A 17,173-nucleotide genomic window follows, 5' to 3' on the forward strand; every position below is an offset into this window, starting at 1 on the left:
AGTTCTATCCCTTCTCCATCGTAATGACCATGGTTATCTGTTTGTTGTGTATTCTTTGAGCATTTTATACATATCTGTAGATATATATTGCTATGTTTTGTTTTTCATAGATGAGATCATCCTGTTCGTATGATAGTGGAAGAAACAATATCTTGTTATTTAGATGTTGTCTCCATAATTACCATTTAAGTTGAGACCTTTTCAGATGCTTAGTGAACACTGATAGCACCTTTTCGTGAATAGCCTGAGCTGTACATAACATTTAGGAAACTGTTCTTGTTACCCTGTATATTAATAAATACTCTCTATCACAATTTAAAAAAATGTATTTACTTAATTATTTTGGGGACAAGGGCTTCATCGCTCAGACTGGAGTACAGTGGTGTGGTTACAGCTCCCTGCAGCCTTGACCTTCTGGGCTCAAGTGATCCTCCCATCTCAGCCTTCCAAGTAGCTGGGACTACAGGCATACACCACCATGCCCAGCTTTTTTTTTTTTTTTGGTAGAGACAGGGTTTCACCATGTTGCCCAGGCTGGTGTTGAACTCCTGGGCTCAAGCAATCAACCTGCTTCAGCCTCCCAAAGTGCTGGGATTACAGGCATGAGCCACCTCACCCAGCCTACCACATTATTTTTCAATGGCTATTAACATTGAATAGATATGTGGTAGTTTGTATAATTTATACTTTTATAATTGATATGCTTGGTGAAGATCTTTTTTTTTTTTTTTTTTTTTGAGGCGGAGTCTTGCTCTGTCGCCCAGGCTGGAGTGCAGTGGCACTATCTCGGCTCACTGCAAGCTCCGCCTCCTGGGTTCACGCCATTCTCCTGCCTCAGCCTCCCGAGTAGCAGGGACTACAGGCGCCTGCCACCACGCCCGGCTAATTTTTTTGTATTTTTAGTAGAGATGGGGTTTCACCGTGTTAGCCAGGATGGTCTCGATCTCCTGACCTCGTGATCCACCCATCTCGGCCTCCCAAAGTGCTGGGATTACAGGCTTGAGCCACCGCGCCCGGCCGCTTGGTGAAGATCTTATACTTGTAAGATCATTTTGGGGGGAAGCATTTTGGTTAGATTAATACTATTATGATCAAATAAAGCTTTAAGTCTTTTATTTGCTCCCCGTGATAAGATATATACTTATTTAACAATACTAATCATTTTGCTGCTTAGATTAGATTATGGACTGAGAACTATTATGGTTTCTGGTGGCAACAAACTAGTCACTTTGGCTAGACATAGATGTTCCTAAATCTCTAATCACCCATAAATTGTTTACACGTCTGCATATATCTGATTGTGCCCATTACAACAGAACCTGTTTGTTTAGCTTTCCCAGGTAAATCTTATAGGCAGCTATTTATGCCTAGACAAAAAATATGATAGGAGAGCAGAAAAAGATCATTGTCATTGTGATTTTAATTAGAAAGCATCTTGGAGAAAAGATTGAAAATGTAGGCTGATAGGTGAAAGCTGGGAGGATTAAGAGAATAGCAGGAGACTATCCCAGATGGGGAGAAAGCACAAGGAATGGGAAGAAGGAGTGTTTGGGGGAGAGTTGGTAGACAGTTTGAATGGATGAAGTGTTCATGTTGGAAAATTGTAAGTAAAAAGTTGGAAAGGTGGTTTGAGTCAACATGTAGAAGGCATTTAACTGGTGCCATGTTAAGGGTTTTCAATTCTTATAGGTGGAATGCTTCTGAAGCATTTTGAGCAGGGGAAATGATAGGGTGTTTTCAAAATATTAATTAGGTGGTAATTACGCAGGATAAATTTGAGGGAAGAGGCCAGGCGCGGTGGCTCACGTCTGTAATCCCAGCACTTTAGGAGGCCAGGGCGGACGGATCACCTGAGGTCAGGGGTTCGAAACCAGCCTGGCCAACATGGTGAAACCCTGCCTCTACTAAAAATACAAAAATTAGCTGGGTATGGTAATGTGCACCTGCAGTTCCAGCTACTCGGGAGGCTGAGGCAGGAGAATCACTTGAACCTGGGAGGCAGAGGTTGCAGTGAGCTGAGATCATGCCCTGCACTCCAGCCGGGGCAGCAACAGAGTAAGAGTCCGTCTCAAAAACAATTTGAGGGCCGGGCGCGGTGGCTCAAGCCTGTAATCCCAGCACTTTGGGAGGCCGAGATGGGCGGATCACGAGGTCAGGAGATCGAGACCATCCTGGCGAACACAGTGAAACCCCGTCTCTACTAAAAAATACAAAAAACTAGCCGGGCGAGGTGGTGGGCGCCTGTAGTCCCAGCTACTTGAGAGGCTGAGGCAGGAGAATGGTGTAAACCCGGGAGGCGGAGCTTGCAGTGAGCTGAGATCCGGCCATTGCACTCCAGCCTGGGCGACAGAGCGAGACTCCGTCTCAAAAAAAAAAAAAAAAAACACAACAATTTGAGGGAAGAGAGGCTAATTAAGACATTCATTATGTTTAAGTGAAAAACAAAGGCCAGCATTCTAGCATTGACAGAATGGAAAGGAAACTGTAGATGTGGTTAATCATGGCAACAAAGATTTGTGGGGAGAGATACTTGGAAGCAGAAATTATGAGAGTTTTGAAGTAGCATTATTGAGGTATAATTTAAATAAATTTAATTCATCCATTTTAAGTGTACAGTTTGATGGATTTTAACAGATGCATACAATCCTGTAACCATTACTACAATAATGATACAGAACAATTGCATCACCCCAGAAAATTCCCTTTATAAACAGTTCTGTCCCTCCAGACTTAGCCCTTGGCATCCTCTAATCTGGTTCCTGTGACTCTAGACTTTTTTGGTGTTTGTTTGTTTGCCTTTTCTAGGGTTTCCTGTAAATGGAATGTCATGTCTTCTGCATCTGGGCACTTTCACTTAGCATAGTACTTTTGAAATTCCTCCATGTTTTGCCTGTGTCCCTTTTTATTGCCGAGCAGTAATCCACTGTATTCCTACTGTGGATTATGTACCACAGTTGTTTATCCATCCATCAGATGATGACCGTCGGGTTGTTTCCAGTTTTTGGCTGCCATGAATCAAGCTGCTGTAAACATGAGAGTACAAGTCTCTGTGTGTGAATACACATTTTCATTTCTTTTGGGCGCATGTAAGAGTGGGGTTGTTAGGTCCAATGGTAACTATATGCTTAATAAGAAACTACCTGATTCGCTGAGAGAGGGCATTAAAAGAAAAAAAAGAAACTACCAAAGCATTTTCCAAAGTAGCCACATAATTTTGCATTCTTGCTAGTGATGTATGAGAGAACCAATTGCTCCATGTCCATGTTAGCATTTGATGTCATGTCATCACTCTTAATTTTAGCCAATGATGGTTTTAAGGCAGAAAAAATAGGATGAACAAAATAGGAATGTCAAGTGGGAGAAGCTAATTTGGAGACAGATGACTGGGAACACTAATTTCAGTTTTGCTTTATTAGAGTTTAAGGTGTTTTCAACTTAAAAAATGACCCTATAGGTTCTATAACTTCTCATATAGAATTTTTAAAAGAATGGCCTGTTGGAGGTAGGCAGTCATGAGTTTGAAGATTGGCTTGCCTACTTTCTGTGTGACCTTAGATAAGTTACTTGTCCTTTCCGAGCCTTCGTTTTTCTCATTTGTCAAATGTGAACTAATAGATAGTTGTACTTAGTATAGGGTCTGATGCAAGGTTAGCATTCAGTGAATGGTAGCTTGGTATTTAAATATATATTTTATGCCCCCAGTAACTTGTGAATTTCTTGCAAATCTGAGCTTTTTTTTTCTTTCTAGCTGTTTTATTCCCCAACTGTGTTAGTTCCCCATACCAGTAGTCAGAGTGATTTTATTAAACACTGATCTTGTCAGTTGCTTCCTTGTGCTGATGCCTTCAGTGGCTTCCGCAAGTGCTTAACTCCACTTGTCCTTGTCTGGGTATGATTATCTTAGGAAGAAGCCTTGATTAGGTCCTCTGTTGAAAAGATCTCCTTTCAACCTTTTTCCTTTCTACCATTTATAACTACTGTAGTCGTTTGTTTAATCTTTCTCTTCCCCTCTCTGTACTTAACTGCTTGTGTATAACTATAAAATCCATGAAGGCTGGCACATGGTAAGTGCTCAGTAAGTTTGTTTAATAGATTATCTTGTTTTAAGTTACCAGAAGACAAGGACATTTCATACTTTAATTCTTTCTGGTATTTTAACATATTGCTTTCTGTGGCGTAAGTTCTTAACAGATATTTTTGACTCTAAGTAATGGTTTGAAATAAGCTATGTAGAATCACTGGGTGAAATAAGATGAAGAGTTTTTAAAATTATTTTAGCATATTTCTATTATAACAGTAATACTTCATAGGAAATTTGGAAATCATAGAAAAAGCAGAAGAAAATTTGTAAGAGTATTGCAAAGTCTCTTGGCAGATGCTTTCAGATTGCTTTCGAAAAGGGTTTTATTGGTACACTCTTTATCAGCAGTGTTTGAGCAGTTCTATTCTCCATCTTTTCAGAATTTAAAGGTTTATAATTTGATAGAAGAAATCGATAACTTACTGTAATCTCATTTATTTATTGATCATTTTCCATTGAGTTGTAGTGCTGCCTTTTTCATCTTTAATTGTTATATACTAGGGTAGGTTTCTGAACAATGCTGTTCATTAATCTTTTTATTCTTTTTTTTTTTTTTTTTTTTTGAAATGGAGTCTCGTTCTGTCGCCCAGGCTGGAGTGCAGTGTTGCGATCTCGGCTCACTGCAAGCTCTGCCTCCTGGGTTCAGGCCATTCTCCTGCCTCAGCCTCCCAAGTAACTGGGACTACAGATGCCCGCCACCACACCCGGCTAATTTTTTGTATTTTTAGTAGAGACAGGGTTTCACTGTGTTAGCCAGGATGGTCTCGATCTCCTGACCTTGTGATCCACCTGCCTGGGCCTCCCAAAGTGCTGGGATTACAGGCGTGAGCCACCGCACCTGGCCATCTTTTTATTCTTATATTCCTGCCTCATCTATTTTAACTCCTATAACTTTAAAAATATTTCGTATGTGGCAGGACTAGGCCTCTTCATTACTTTTGTCTGTGGATTTTTATATATTTCTTAGATCTCTTCCTCTCTCTCTCATTTTAGGGCGAAATCATCCCTCATGTCCTTAACTGCTTGTGTGTAACTTTTTCTCAATAGACTATCTCCTACCAACCTCTCTCTTTCCCTTTCCTGAATGCTGATTCTCACCATAATTCTATAACATAATGTAAAGGTCTCAGTCTGCAGACCTGCCCAAATGGGAAAAATAAGGACAACCTAATATGTATTTTGCATCTGAGCACACGGGTATGTTGTATGTATATATGTGTATATGTATATATTACACCTGTGTGTGTATATACACACACATACACATACACACATCTATATGTATGCATGTTGTTTAAGGTTGCCAGCTGGTATTTCTTGAGGATTGTCATTGTTCTGGGATTATACCCTCAGTGGCCTTATTTAGCAAGATGTTGCCACCCTATGTTGGTTCCTAGAATTGTACTTGAAACTTTTACCTAACTTGTAAAATCTAAAAATATGGGAGCCGTTACTTATATTTCACACCACAATGTCTTTCTTGGTGATGATGGTGTAGTAATCGCGTTGTTTTGTCCGCCGAAAAGCGTACAGTGGAGTCACAGCTTATATGGGAGTTAGGTTTTTTTTAGCATCACTGTGTAATAGTAGCTAGTCAGAATTGCCTTTGCAAGTTACTTGTAAAGTGATGACACCATGTTGGAGATGTCTTTCATAAGTCTGGCATAACTTTTTTCCCTCAAGCACTGGAACAGATCACTGTTTCTTTGCGTTGAAACAAGGCGAAGCAATTTGCTTTTATTTAAGGGCCATGTTACATACAACTTACTCATCTTTAACCATTAGAATCACACTTTTCATTGAGAGGTGTGCGGTTTGAGAGCTGAAACCAAATGAGGTGACTAGAGATTTACATCTTGCATGTCATGCTCTCTATGAGGCTCACTGTGGCTTAGTGGTGGCATGTTGGTTGGCAGAATTCTTTGCGCTCATTGTTTTCTTGATTTTGTTTTTGCTTTTGTTTTTTGAGATAGGGTCTCGCTCTGTCACCCAGGATGGAGTGCAGTAGCATGAACTTGGCTCACTGTAGCCTCAACTTCTGGGTTCCTCCTACCTCAGCCTCTCAAGTAGCAGGGACCAGGCACATGCCACCATGCCTGGCTAATTAAAAAAAAATTTTTTTCTGTAGAGACAGGTCTCATTATGTTGCCTAGGCTAGTCTCAAACTCCTGGGCTCTTGGAATCCTCCTGCCTTGGCTTCCCAAAGTGCTGAAATCACAGGTGTGAGCCACTGCACCTGGCCTTCTCTTCTCTTTCCAAGCATCCTCTTCCCTGCTCCCCTACCAAAAAAATCATGGGACAGAGAAGTCTTAGAAGATGCTTAGAAAATTTAAGATGGGTACCATAGCTTGTGACTGCAGTCCTGGCTACTTGGGAGTATGAGGCAGGAGGATCGCTTGAGCCCAGGGGATCAAGGTGAGCTATAACCATACCATGGCACTGTAGTCTGGGCTACAGAGCCAGACCCTGTGTCATTTTTTTTCTTTTGGAGACAGAGTCTAGCTTTATTGTCCAGGGTGAAGTGCAGTGGTGCCATCTCAGTTCACGGCAACGTCCGCCTCCCCAGTTCAAGCGATTCTTGAGCCTCAGCCACCCGAGTAGCTGTGATTACAGGGGCATGCCACCACACCTGACTAATTTTTGTATATTTAGTATAGATGGGGTTCAGCCATTTTGGTTAGGCTGGTCTCAAAGTCCTGGCCTCAAGTGATCCCCCTGCCTTGACCTCCCAAAGTGCTGGGATTACAGGCATGAGGCACTGTGTCTGGCCCAGACCCTGTATCAAAAAAAAAAAAAAAAAGAATTATAGACTCAAAGAGTTGCAAATATACTACAGAGAAATCCCATGTGCCCCTTGAACTAATATCTTACATGTCTACAGTTATCCAAACTAGGAAATTGACATTGGCGTAATGCAGTTAACTAGATAATAGATCTTAACTCAGATTTCACATACTCATTTCAGTTTTTACATGCACTCATTTTTCATTTTCTTGTATGTCTGTGTGTATAATTCTAATTATTAAAACAAATACTTTCAGGCTAGACCTAGTGTCTCACACCTATAATCCCAGCACTTCAAAAAAAAATTAAAAATTAGCAGGGCTTTATGGCATGCACCTGTAGTCCCACTTACTCAGGAGGCTGAGGCAGGAGGTTCACTTGAACCGAGGAGGTTGAGGCTGCAGTGAGCCATGATCATGCCACTGCACTCCAGCCTTGGTGACAGAGTGAGACCCTATCTCAAAAAACAAACATGCAGTGAGCCATGATCATGCCACTGCACTGCAGCATGGGCAATAGATCAACACCCTGTCTTTAAAAATAATAATAATAATAATAATAATAATAATTTTAAGCATAATTTTAGGTTTACAGGAAAGTTGCAAAGACAATACAGAGAGTTCCCACACAGCATTCACCCACTTTCCCCTGTTGTTGACATCTTGCAGTGTTGTTGACATCTTGCGGTGTTGACATCTTGCAGTGTTGACATCTTGCAGTGTTGACATCTTGCAGTGTTGTTGACATCTTGCAATTTGTACATTTGTTACAGCTAAGGAGCCAGCATTGGCACACTACCATTCAACTCCACATTTTATTTGGATTTTACTAGTTTTCCACTAGTGCCTTTTTTCAGTTCCTGAATCAGCCAGGTTACCATATTACACTTAGTCATTATTTCCCCTTAGGTTCATCTATACTGTGGCAGTTTTTCACATTTTTCTTGTTTTTGATGATTTTGATAACTTTGAAGAACACTGGTAACTCATTTCATAGAATGTCCATGAATTTGGTTTTGTCTGATGGTTTTCTCAGAGTTAGGCTGGGGTTATAGGTTATTGAGAAGGTTACAGAGGTGATGAAGTGCAGTTTTTGTCACAGATCGTGGATGCGTGCGGTCAGTATGATGTGTCCCTGTTGATGCTGACTGTGACCACCTAGTGAGGGAGTGTTGGCCAGGGTTTCTACTGTGAAGTTCCTCTGTCCTGCCCCTTTTCATACTCGTTGGAACAAGTCACTAAGTGCAACTTGCACTCAAGGTGTGGGAGGTCTTAAACCTCCTGGAGAGGGGGATTGTCTACAAAGATTAATTGAATTCTTCTAACAGGTCTTTTTAAACTTGATGAAAACAGCATGAGTACCGAATCAGTCTAACATGTCTGTTCTTTGCAGGGTGGGAAACCCCGTAAACACCGGAAGGATCGGCTACAAGATTTAATTGATATAGGCTTTGGCTATGATGAGACAGATCCATTTATTGATAACTCAGAGGCTGTGAGTAATGTATCTTTAATATAGCAGCTGATTCATTGTTTGTATGGGATAGTAGAAGTCAAGGGTAAAGTAACTTAAATAGTGCAGTGAATGTTTTTATTTGTGCTTTTAAAAGCCATGTTCACTACTTAAAGATTTTTTTACCTTTTTTTTTTTTTAAAGAATACTGCAGATTGAGAATTTTGTAATTTCGGGTTTGTCTATGGTGAGTTGTTATTACACTGTTAAAATAGATCAAGTTTTATGAAACTTTTTTCTGTAAAAGGCTACATAAGTAAGTATTTTAGACTTTGTGAACCCTATGGTTTCCGTTACAATTACACAAGTTTACCATTGTAGCATGAGAGCAGCCATAGATAATACCTAAAGAATAGTGTGGCTGCATTACAGTGAAACTTGACTTATGGTCTGGGAAATTTAAATTTCATATCATTTTCATATGTCATGAAATATTAATTTCTTTTGTTTTTTTTCCGCAATAATTTTTAAAATGTAAAATCCATTTCTAGCTTGCAAGCTGGTGGGCTAGATTTGGTCAGTGAATCTTATGGTTGCTGACTCTGTACAATGTCTTTATTTTCATATGCTCTGCTCCTTTCCAGTTACTGAAAGAACTTCTTGGGATTCTCTAATAGTTGCTCATTTTCAGATGTCTAATTATAGCGTTGACTCCATCATCACCCCTTGCTCAAATTGAGAACAAAAATAAGTTTTTAAAAAGGAAAAAGGAAAATCAAATGCTGAAAAACATTATGTTAAGCTAATGATTCTCAATCAAGGATGAGAATATTAGTACACTTATCTTAACTCAGACTTAAGGAATTAGGATTTCTGGAGGTGAGGCCTACAGAGATTTTAGTGTGTTTTTTTGTTTTTGTTTTTTTTAATATAAGATTAACATGCTTATGGTAAAACAACAATAAAGTACAAGGTGATTATGAAGTAGAAGGTAAAGTACACAAAGGCCCCACTCCTGAGAGGTAAATACTAAAAATCTTCTTGTGTAGTTGTCCAGAAATTTCAGAATTTCAGTGATACATATTAGTACATGGATATAATCCTAATGGCTGTTAGCGAATATACCTAAAGTACATAGTGTATTTGTCTAGTCCTGTTTGATGTACATCTAAATTGTTTCTGGTTTTATGTACATACAAATAATTGAGCATCTGGATGCTTTTATCTACTTAAGTAAATGTGTATGAAGGGTATTTGGGGAGTGCATTTATATGGGTAGGGTAAATTTCTAACAGTGGAATTTATTGGTCAAAGGGCATATATTTGCATCTTGATTTTTACTGATATTCCCAAACTTGGGCAGGTGTGTTTCAAAATGACTTCCAACATAAGAACCATGCAGTCTTAAATATTGGTGCTACTAGGTTGAAATTAATCTGGCAGACATCTCTAATACCTATTTAATTTTTTATTGCTGCCATGCCTTATTACCAGGATGGTATATTGAATGCCAGTCTTTATCACCAGTCTGTTTTGATTGAGCCCTACAGCTTTTCCCCTGGAATCCCCTTTCTCTTATAAAAGGAAGAGGAATTTAGGAGAGCATTTAAGGACTGTAGCAGCCCCTTGATCACATAACAGATGAAAGACAGCAAGTCATGTTTTGCAGTAGAGAACGTGTATGTTCTTCCATTCTTGTTTATATACTAGAGTAATCTAATCCCTGGGATTATGATATCCTCTGCGATGTGCAGTAATTAAGGATATACAGAAAGTGATGCTAGGTGACTATTACACTCCCCACAAATTATATAGTATGTCTTTTTTCCTGTTGCTACACTGCTTGCTTATAAAGTTGATGACAGAACTTATCAAGTTAGTAGAATGACAGTAAGGACTCCAACCTGAGGCACATTGGATACTCTGTCAAACTCCTAAGTTGCTTCTGGTGTCTTGACATGATCTTATTTACCATACTAGGCAGCCTGGTCTGTAGAGGTAATATATTGCCAGCGCCCTTTGGAGTAAAGTGGGCTTCGTATTACAAAAAAGATCGTCAACCAATAAATCAGGGCATGGAATGTTTTTCCAGAGTCTTGACCTTGATTTGTAACTCAGTGAAGAAGTCTAGATTATAATCTTAATTCAGTTTCTAATTTGCTGTGTAGCCAGGAACAAGTCTTTCAGCACTACCCAGTTTTCTCTGCTGTGACTTGCTTACCCCACAGAATTATTGAGCCTTAAATAAGGTAATGAATGTCAACTAGCTGAAGAACGTGAAGCAAGTGCAAAGCATCAGTAGAAGTGTTAATATTATGTGTACATTTTGAATTCTAAATAACCCAAGAAGGAACTTAGCCATATATAAATGGGCATCACATGTATTCACACTTAAATAGCTTTTTTTAATTAATAAACTTTATTTTCTTAGAGCAGTTTTAGAGTCACAGCAAAACTGAGCAGAAAGTACAGAGCTTCCATGAACACCTTGCCCCCATGCACACACTACCTTCCCCGCTCTCAGCATCCTGTACCACAGTAGTACATTTGTTATAGTTGATGAGCCCGAATTGTGGCACATCATTGTCACCGAAGTCCATAGTTCACATTAGGGTTCATTCTTGGGGTTGTATATTTTGTGGGTTTGGACAAAGGAATAATGACATGTATCTACGATGGTAGTATCACACAGAAATATAGTATCACTTCCCTCAAAATCTTCTGTGCTCTGCCTATTTATTCCTCCTTCCCTCCTAATCACTGGCAACTACTGGTCTTAACTGTCTTCATAGTTTTACCTTTTCCAGAATGTCTTATAGAGAAAATCATATAGTATGTAACTTTTATAAATAGCATTTTCAATATCTCCTTTTGTAGCATTTAGGATATTTTCATGCTGACTTTTGTAACCCATAATTGGATTATACATCAACTTAAAGGACGTGACTGGTATTTTTAAAGAAAATGAACTCAAATAGAATCGGAATTAGTACATCATTGGTAGACTATACAGTTTTTATTGTGTGTGTATGTGTGTGCTAGATTTTGATGGGTAATGTATTTTCCACTTGGATTGTGGTGAAGAAAAGTTGAAAGCTACTGTTAATTAATAAGTTAGGATAAATTTTGTAGTTACAAATTGTTTAGTCATACAACTAGTTTCTGAACAAGATAGGTTCCTGTTTTATAAGAAGAAATTGAATTGAAATGCAGGTTGCTTGACTTACAAAATAACTTAGTATCTTTGCCCTTGACATATTGTTTTTTTTTTTTTGTGAGATAATTCAGACATAGAACAACTATGGTCGAACCAAATGATTCTTGTTCTTTTTATTTATCGTATTGCCAATAAGCTTTCCGCGTTGGCATATTTTTGATATATTCTGAATCATGCACTAATTACTAAAAATAAATACCTGAAAATAAATGCTTTTGAAGATTATTTTTAGTCTCATATTTATGCTACCAAATTGTAAAAGAGCTGAAAGAAAATGTTTTATTTATTATTAATGATACCAGGCATGAATTACACTTTATTTAATCTCTTTTAAATTTCACTAGAACTTTGTGAAGTAATATTGTCCCTGTTTTATAACCGTCCAAAATTGATGTTAAGTGATTTTCCCTGGGTCATAGTAGCTAGTCATAGGCAAGGAATCGAAATCCAGGACTTTGGATTCTTAAGTTCAATGTATTACCTCTTAATACATTCTACTGAAATGGCTGAACTAAATATTCATAAAGAGTGTATTCCCCTGAAGAGTATTCGGATAGGAAAAGCTCAGCAGAATACTGCATAAGAAAACAGACTTTGAGCACATCAGAATTGCCCTGGATACCTGGGGATGAACATGTTTCACTCCCACGTGAAGCTGCTTGATATAGTAGATGGGTTGGAGGCAGCCACTGACTTTGCCATAAACATGTATATAGAATTGCTTTGGTAAGGTACTTACCCGGCTTTCACTTTTAAAGTGGGAGTAATATTTGCCTTTTTTACCTCACAAGGGTATCATGAGGACCAAATGAAATAATTTATATGAAGAAGTATTGAAAATTATAAAACATGGTACAGAACAATGTAGGCAAAGAGTACAGGTGTTTTTATCTTGTCACAGTTAGTTTTCAGAATTATTACAGTCTTTTCACTTTTAATCCTTCACTCCTCACATCACTTCTTTATTTGCAGATGGTCCTGCCCCTTTTCTTCAAGATCTTTATAGTAGTGTAGCTCTTTGTAGTAGATTTTTCTAGTAGTGTATCAAGTAGAGCAATAAGAAGGTAGTTCATTTTTTTCTTTTACCTTTCTTCAATCATTTTATTTCTTTTTAATTCAGTGTAATTGAACTGGACCCTCTTCCTTTTTCCATTCTCCATATAATTGAAAAGGATACAGGTTAAAGTTACAGCTTTTGTAGTTAGCCTTAATATTCTTACAGTAACTAATAGGGTATGTATATTCCTTGCCCATGGCAAAGAAGTTTCCCTAAAAATCTGACTTTCTTAAAGACTAGTTAGATAATGTGAAGAACCTCGGAAGTAGAGGTCTGGAGATCCCAGGTAACAGATATCTTTCTGCAATCAGATAAGTTCCTTTTTTATTTCCTACTTTGAACACCTTCATTGGTTGAGTTGTTCTTCACTTAATGTTTGCTTTTTACCCATCTTTATCAGGTGAGGTAATGGTAAACCTTAAGATCCAGCCTTTGGGGACATAAGTGTGATTTAAACAAATTGAGTTCCTTTCTCCAAGCAAAGTGCCTCCTCATTCTAGGTCCTCAAGTATGTGCTTTCTGAACAGGGCAGTTGTTTTTCTGTGCTATTCTTCTTTTAAAATATGTGCTATTCTTTTTCTAAAATGTATTTGCTGTTTTTCTTTCTTTCTCTTTTTATTTCTGAGACACAGTCTCACTGTGTCACCCAGTCTGGAGTGCAGTGGTATGATCTCGACTCACTGCAACCTCCGCCTCTCGTGTTCAAGCGATTCTCCTGCCTCAGCCTCCCAAGTAGCTGGGACTACAGGCACCCCCACCCCACCAGCTAATTTTCTTTTTGTATTTTTAGTAGGGATGGGATTTCACTATGTTGGCCAGGCTGGTCTTGAACTCCTGACCTCATGATCTGCCCGCCTTGGCCTCCCAAAGTGCTGGGATTACAGGCGTGAGCCAACATGCCCGGCCTAAATTAAATGTTTTTAAAATTTTCTCCACTTAAAAGCATATGACTAAGACAGGAAAAAAAAAGTTTCTGTTAAATAGAATGTTGTGTTGTTTTTTGTTTTTTTAGACTGAGTTTTGCTCTTGTTGTGCAATGGTGCAATCTTGGCACACTGCAACCTCCACCTCCCAGGTTCAAGGGATTCTCCTGTCTCAGCCTTCTGAGTCGCTGGGATTACAGGCGTACGCCCGGCTACTTTTTGGTATTTTTAGTAGAGACAGGGTTTCACCATGTTGGCCAGGCTGGTCTTGAACTCCTGACCCCAGGTGATCCGCCTTCCTCCACCTCCCAAAGTGCTGGGATTATAGGCTCCAGCCACCGTGCCCAGCCAGTTTTGTTATTCTTTATAAAATCTCCTTATGGTAGGAAATGAAATTTACTCCTTATCTGGACACTTAGTCATCTTTTTAAACTTGATTTCTCATCAGAACCATTTGTCATTAAGAATAGTAGCAGTGGGAAGGAAAAAAAAAGGAATGGTAGCGGTGATCCTTAAATTTTTCTCAGCAGGTGATATATTTAGAATTTATTATTTCAGAAGTTTTTTTCTTATACCAAATTATCAGAGCTAATTTTTATTCCAGATAGTAACTTTTTCTAAATTTATTTTACAAACATCCTCATTGCAGTCTGTGTTGCAGTTAGGATTTAAGGGAGATGCTGCCATGGTGGATGAATTTCTTTGACATTTATAGAGTTAAAGACAATAGGATATAGCTGAAACTTTTTTTTTTAATCTAGTATGACGAATTAGTTCCCGCTTCTCTAACAACAAAATATGGAGGCTTTTATATCAACACTGGCACTCTACAGTTTCGCCAAGCTTCAGATACTGAAGAAGATGATATTACAGACAACCAAAAGCACAAGCCACCCAAAGTGAGTTTATCAAACATTGCAACAAGTAATGAGAATGTTCAGTTATTAGGATTTTTTTTAATGTTACTTGTGTCACAAGTGTGAATGTAAGGAAAAGTAAAATACAAACCATTGTGTCATGGATATATAGTTACATGCTTTAAAATTAAATTATGTAGATACGGGAAAATTGGTATTTACATCATAGAATTATATTTTCTTTTTTTTTTTTTTTTGAGACGGAGTCTCGCTTTGTCGCCCAGGCTGGAGTGCAGTGGCGCAATCTCGGCTCACTGCAAGCTCCGCCTCCCAGGTTCACGCCATTCTCCTGCCTCAGCCTCCGAGTAGCTGGGACTACAGGCGCCCGCCACCTCGCCCGGCTAATTTTTTGCATTTTTAGTAGAGACGGGGTTTCACCGTGTTAGCCAGGATGGTCTCGATCTCACGACCTCGTGATCCACCCGCCTCGGCCTCCCAAAGTGCTGGGATTACAGGCGTGAGCCACCGCGCCCGGCCTAGAATTATATTTTCTTTGAAAAACTTCTCTCTACAAATGTGGCTAATAATTTACTGTTACTGGGAGAAGGTTATATTTCTCAGATAGGTTAAGATTTCCTATAGAAATGACTAATAGCTGTTACCTTTCCTGAGATGTCATTTGTAACAAAATCTATAGAATCTGTATACATTGTCTTTGGGAAAGATAGAGTGTCCTTAGATAAATGTTTCTTGAAGTGTGGTCCAAAGACTTAGTTATACCGGAATCACCAGAATGCTTGTTTAAAATGCAAATTATGAGGTCCTAACCCAGATAACTGAATCGAAACTGGAGGTGAGAGTGCTCTTGAACCCCAAGGATCTGCATTTATAACAAGCGATTGTAATGCACACTGACATTTGAGAAAAACCACTGCTGATGCTGGATTGCTAACATCAAAGAGTAAAGCATTGATACTTTCATAAATGATCATTCTTTTACCATTTTGCAGGTCCCCAAAATAAAAGAAGATGATATTGAGATGAAGAAGCGGAAGCGGAAAGAGGAAGGGGAAAAGGAGAAGAAGCCAAGGAAAAAAGTACCCAAACAACTGGGGTACGTTCAGTTAAACCTAAGAAGGAAACTGGTGTCACAGTATGACTGTCTCTCCCTTTAGAAAGATATCTTACCATTAACTAATTCAACTTAGCTGAGTCTAATTTAGTACGTTATTGACAAATATTAGTGACTTACATTTAATACTACTGTAGTATTTGTTCATAAGTAGAAGGCCTTGTAATCTTAGAGACTGAGTGTTTTAGATGAAATTTATAGATTGGTTCATTAAGTATTTTGCTCATTATAACTTTTACCAACAAGAACCAGTTTGAAAAGATATTATAAACATTGAAAAAACTGTTCTAATCTTTTGGTACTAAAACTAAGATGCCTGGGGAATGAAGATTAGCAGTAGCCTATATGTGAACAATTTATGGTTGTTCTAATATTTAAAATTTTGATTTGATTGATTGATTGATTGGAGACAGATTCTCATTCTATCACCCAGGCTGGAGTACAGTGGCCCAATCTAGGCTCACCGCAACTTCCGTCTCCTGGGTTCAAGCGATTCTCGTGCCTCAGTCTCCCAAGTAGCTGGGATTACAGGTGTATGCCATCACACTCAGCTAATTTTTCTATTTTTAGTAGAGAATATTTTAGTAGTGAAACATGAGGATTTCACTATGTTGGCCAGGCTGGTCTCAAACTCCTGACTTCAGGTATTCCGCCTCCCTCAGCCTTCCAAAGTGCTGGGATTACAGACGTGAGCCACCCACCGCACGCAGCCAAAATTTTCATTGATTGTATATAGCTGTTCTTTTTTTTTTTTCCCTCCTTGAGACAGGGTCTTCTGGCGCAATCATGGCTCACTGCAGCCTCAACCTCCTGGGATCAAAGGATCCTCCTGCCTCAATTACCTGAGTAGCTGGGACTATAGGCATGTACCACTATGCCTGGCTAATTTTTATATTTTTGTACAGATGGTGTTTCGCTGTGTTACCTAGGCTGGTCTTGAACTCCTGGGCTCAAGTGATTCACTAGCCTCAGCCTCCCAAAGTGCTGGGATTACAGGCATGAGCCACTGCACACAGCCAGTATATAGCTAGTATTAATGATATTGCTGCTAAAAACGAAATAGAATTTCTCAGAAGCCTTACATCAGAAGAACAAAATATTTGTATAATGTAGTAAAAAATTACCAATTGCCTTGACTTCTCTGTGGCTTTTTTCGCAGAGCTAAGGGAAAGACACTTGTGAGAGGCTGAATTTTCTTACTCTACTTAGCAGTGGAGGCACATCTGAATTTTGGGTTATCAATATCCATAAGGTTGATGTAGGGCGTATTTCTCTCCTTCTAAAACTTGGGATTACAGTCATTAAAAAATTAGGAGAAAAAAATGTATGTATTACTAATGGTTGTCTTAAATGTTCATTATTTACAAGTAGACTTCTTTGGGAACATAGGCTACAAGTAATCCCTTTTATTGAATGTGTTGTTTTTCAACTTTATAACTTATTCATGTATTCAGCTAATATTTATTAAGTACCCTGCTGTATATGAGGCACTGATGTAGGGTTTGGGTTGTATAACAGTGACTGAAACATGGGGCTGCCTTCAAGATGCTAATAACCTTTTAGGTTCTGTAGTTCACATAGAAGCATTTAAGCTGTAGGATTTAGAAAAGATTTCTAGGAGGAAGTAATAGCTAAACTGAGCTGTTTCCACATTTTCTTCACTATAATGG

The 17,173-nt window shown here is 38.8% G+C and overlaps 1 protein-coding gene across 8 annotated transcripts in view; it reads left to right on the plus strand.

Annotated features, from left to right (window-relative positions):
• UBN2 (ubinuclein 2) overlaps window positions 1-17,173 on the plus strand; it is a 99,768-nt gene that overhangs the window by 14,192 nt on the left and 68,403 nt on the right. For 7 of the 8 annotated variants that reach the window (XR_005238155.2, XR_012090438.1, XM_007983118.3 and 4 more), the window contains exons 3-5: window positions 8,258-8,359; window positions 14,276-14,413; window positions 15,382-15,485. Coding sequence is in view for 6 of the 8 variants with exons in the window: in XM_007983118.3 (XP_007981309.1) it covers window positions 8,258-8,359; window positions 14,276-14,413; window positions 15,382-15,485 (344 nt within the window). In the remaining 2 variants the exon portion in view is untranslated. The remainder of the gene's footprint in view (window positions 1-8,257; window positions 8,360-14,275; window positions 14,414-15,381; window positions 15,486-17,173) is intronic. The other variant, XM_007983115.3, reaches the window with a different exon arrangement.

Source organism: Chlorocebus sabaeus, chromosome 21 (genome assembly GCF_047675955.1).
Source record: "Chlorocebus sabaeus isolate Y175 chromosome 21, mChlSab1.0.hap1, whole genome shotgun sequence".
NCBI lineage: Eukaryota > Metazoa > Chordata > Mammalia > Primates > Cercopithecidae > Chlorocebus > Chlorocebus sabaeus.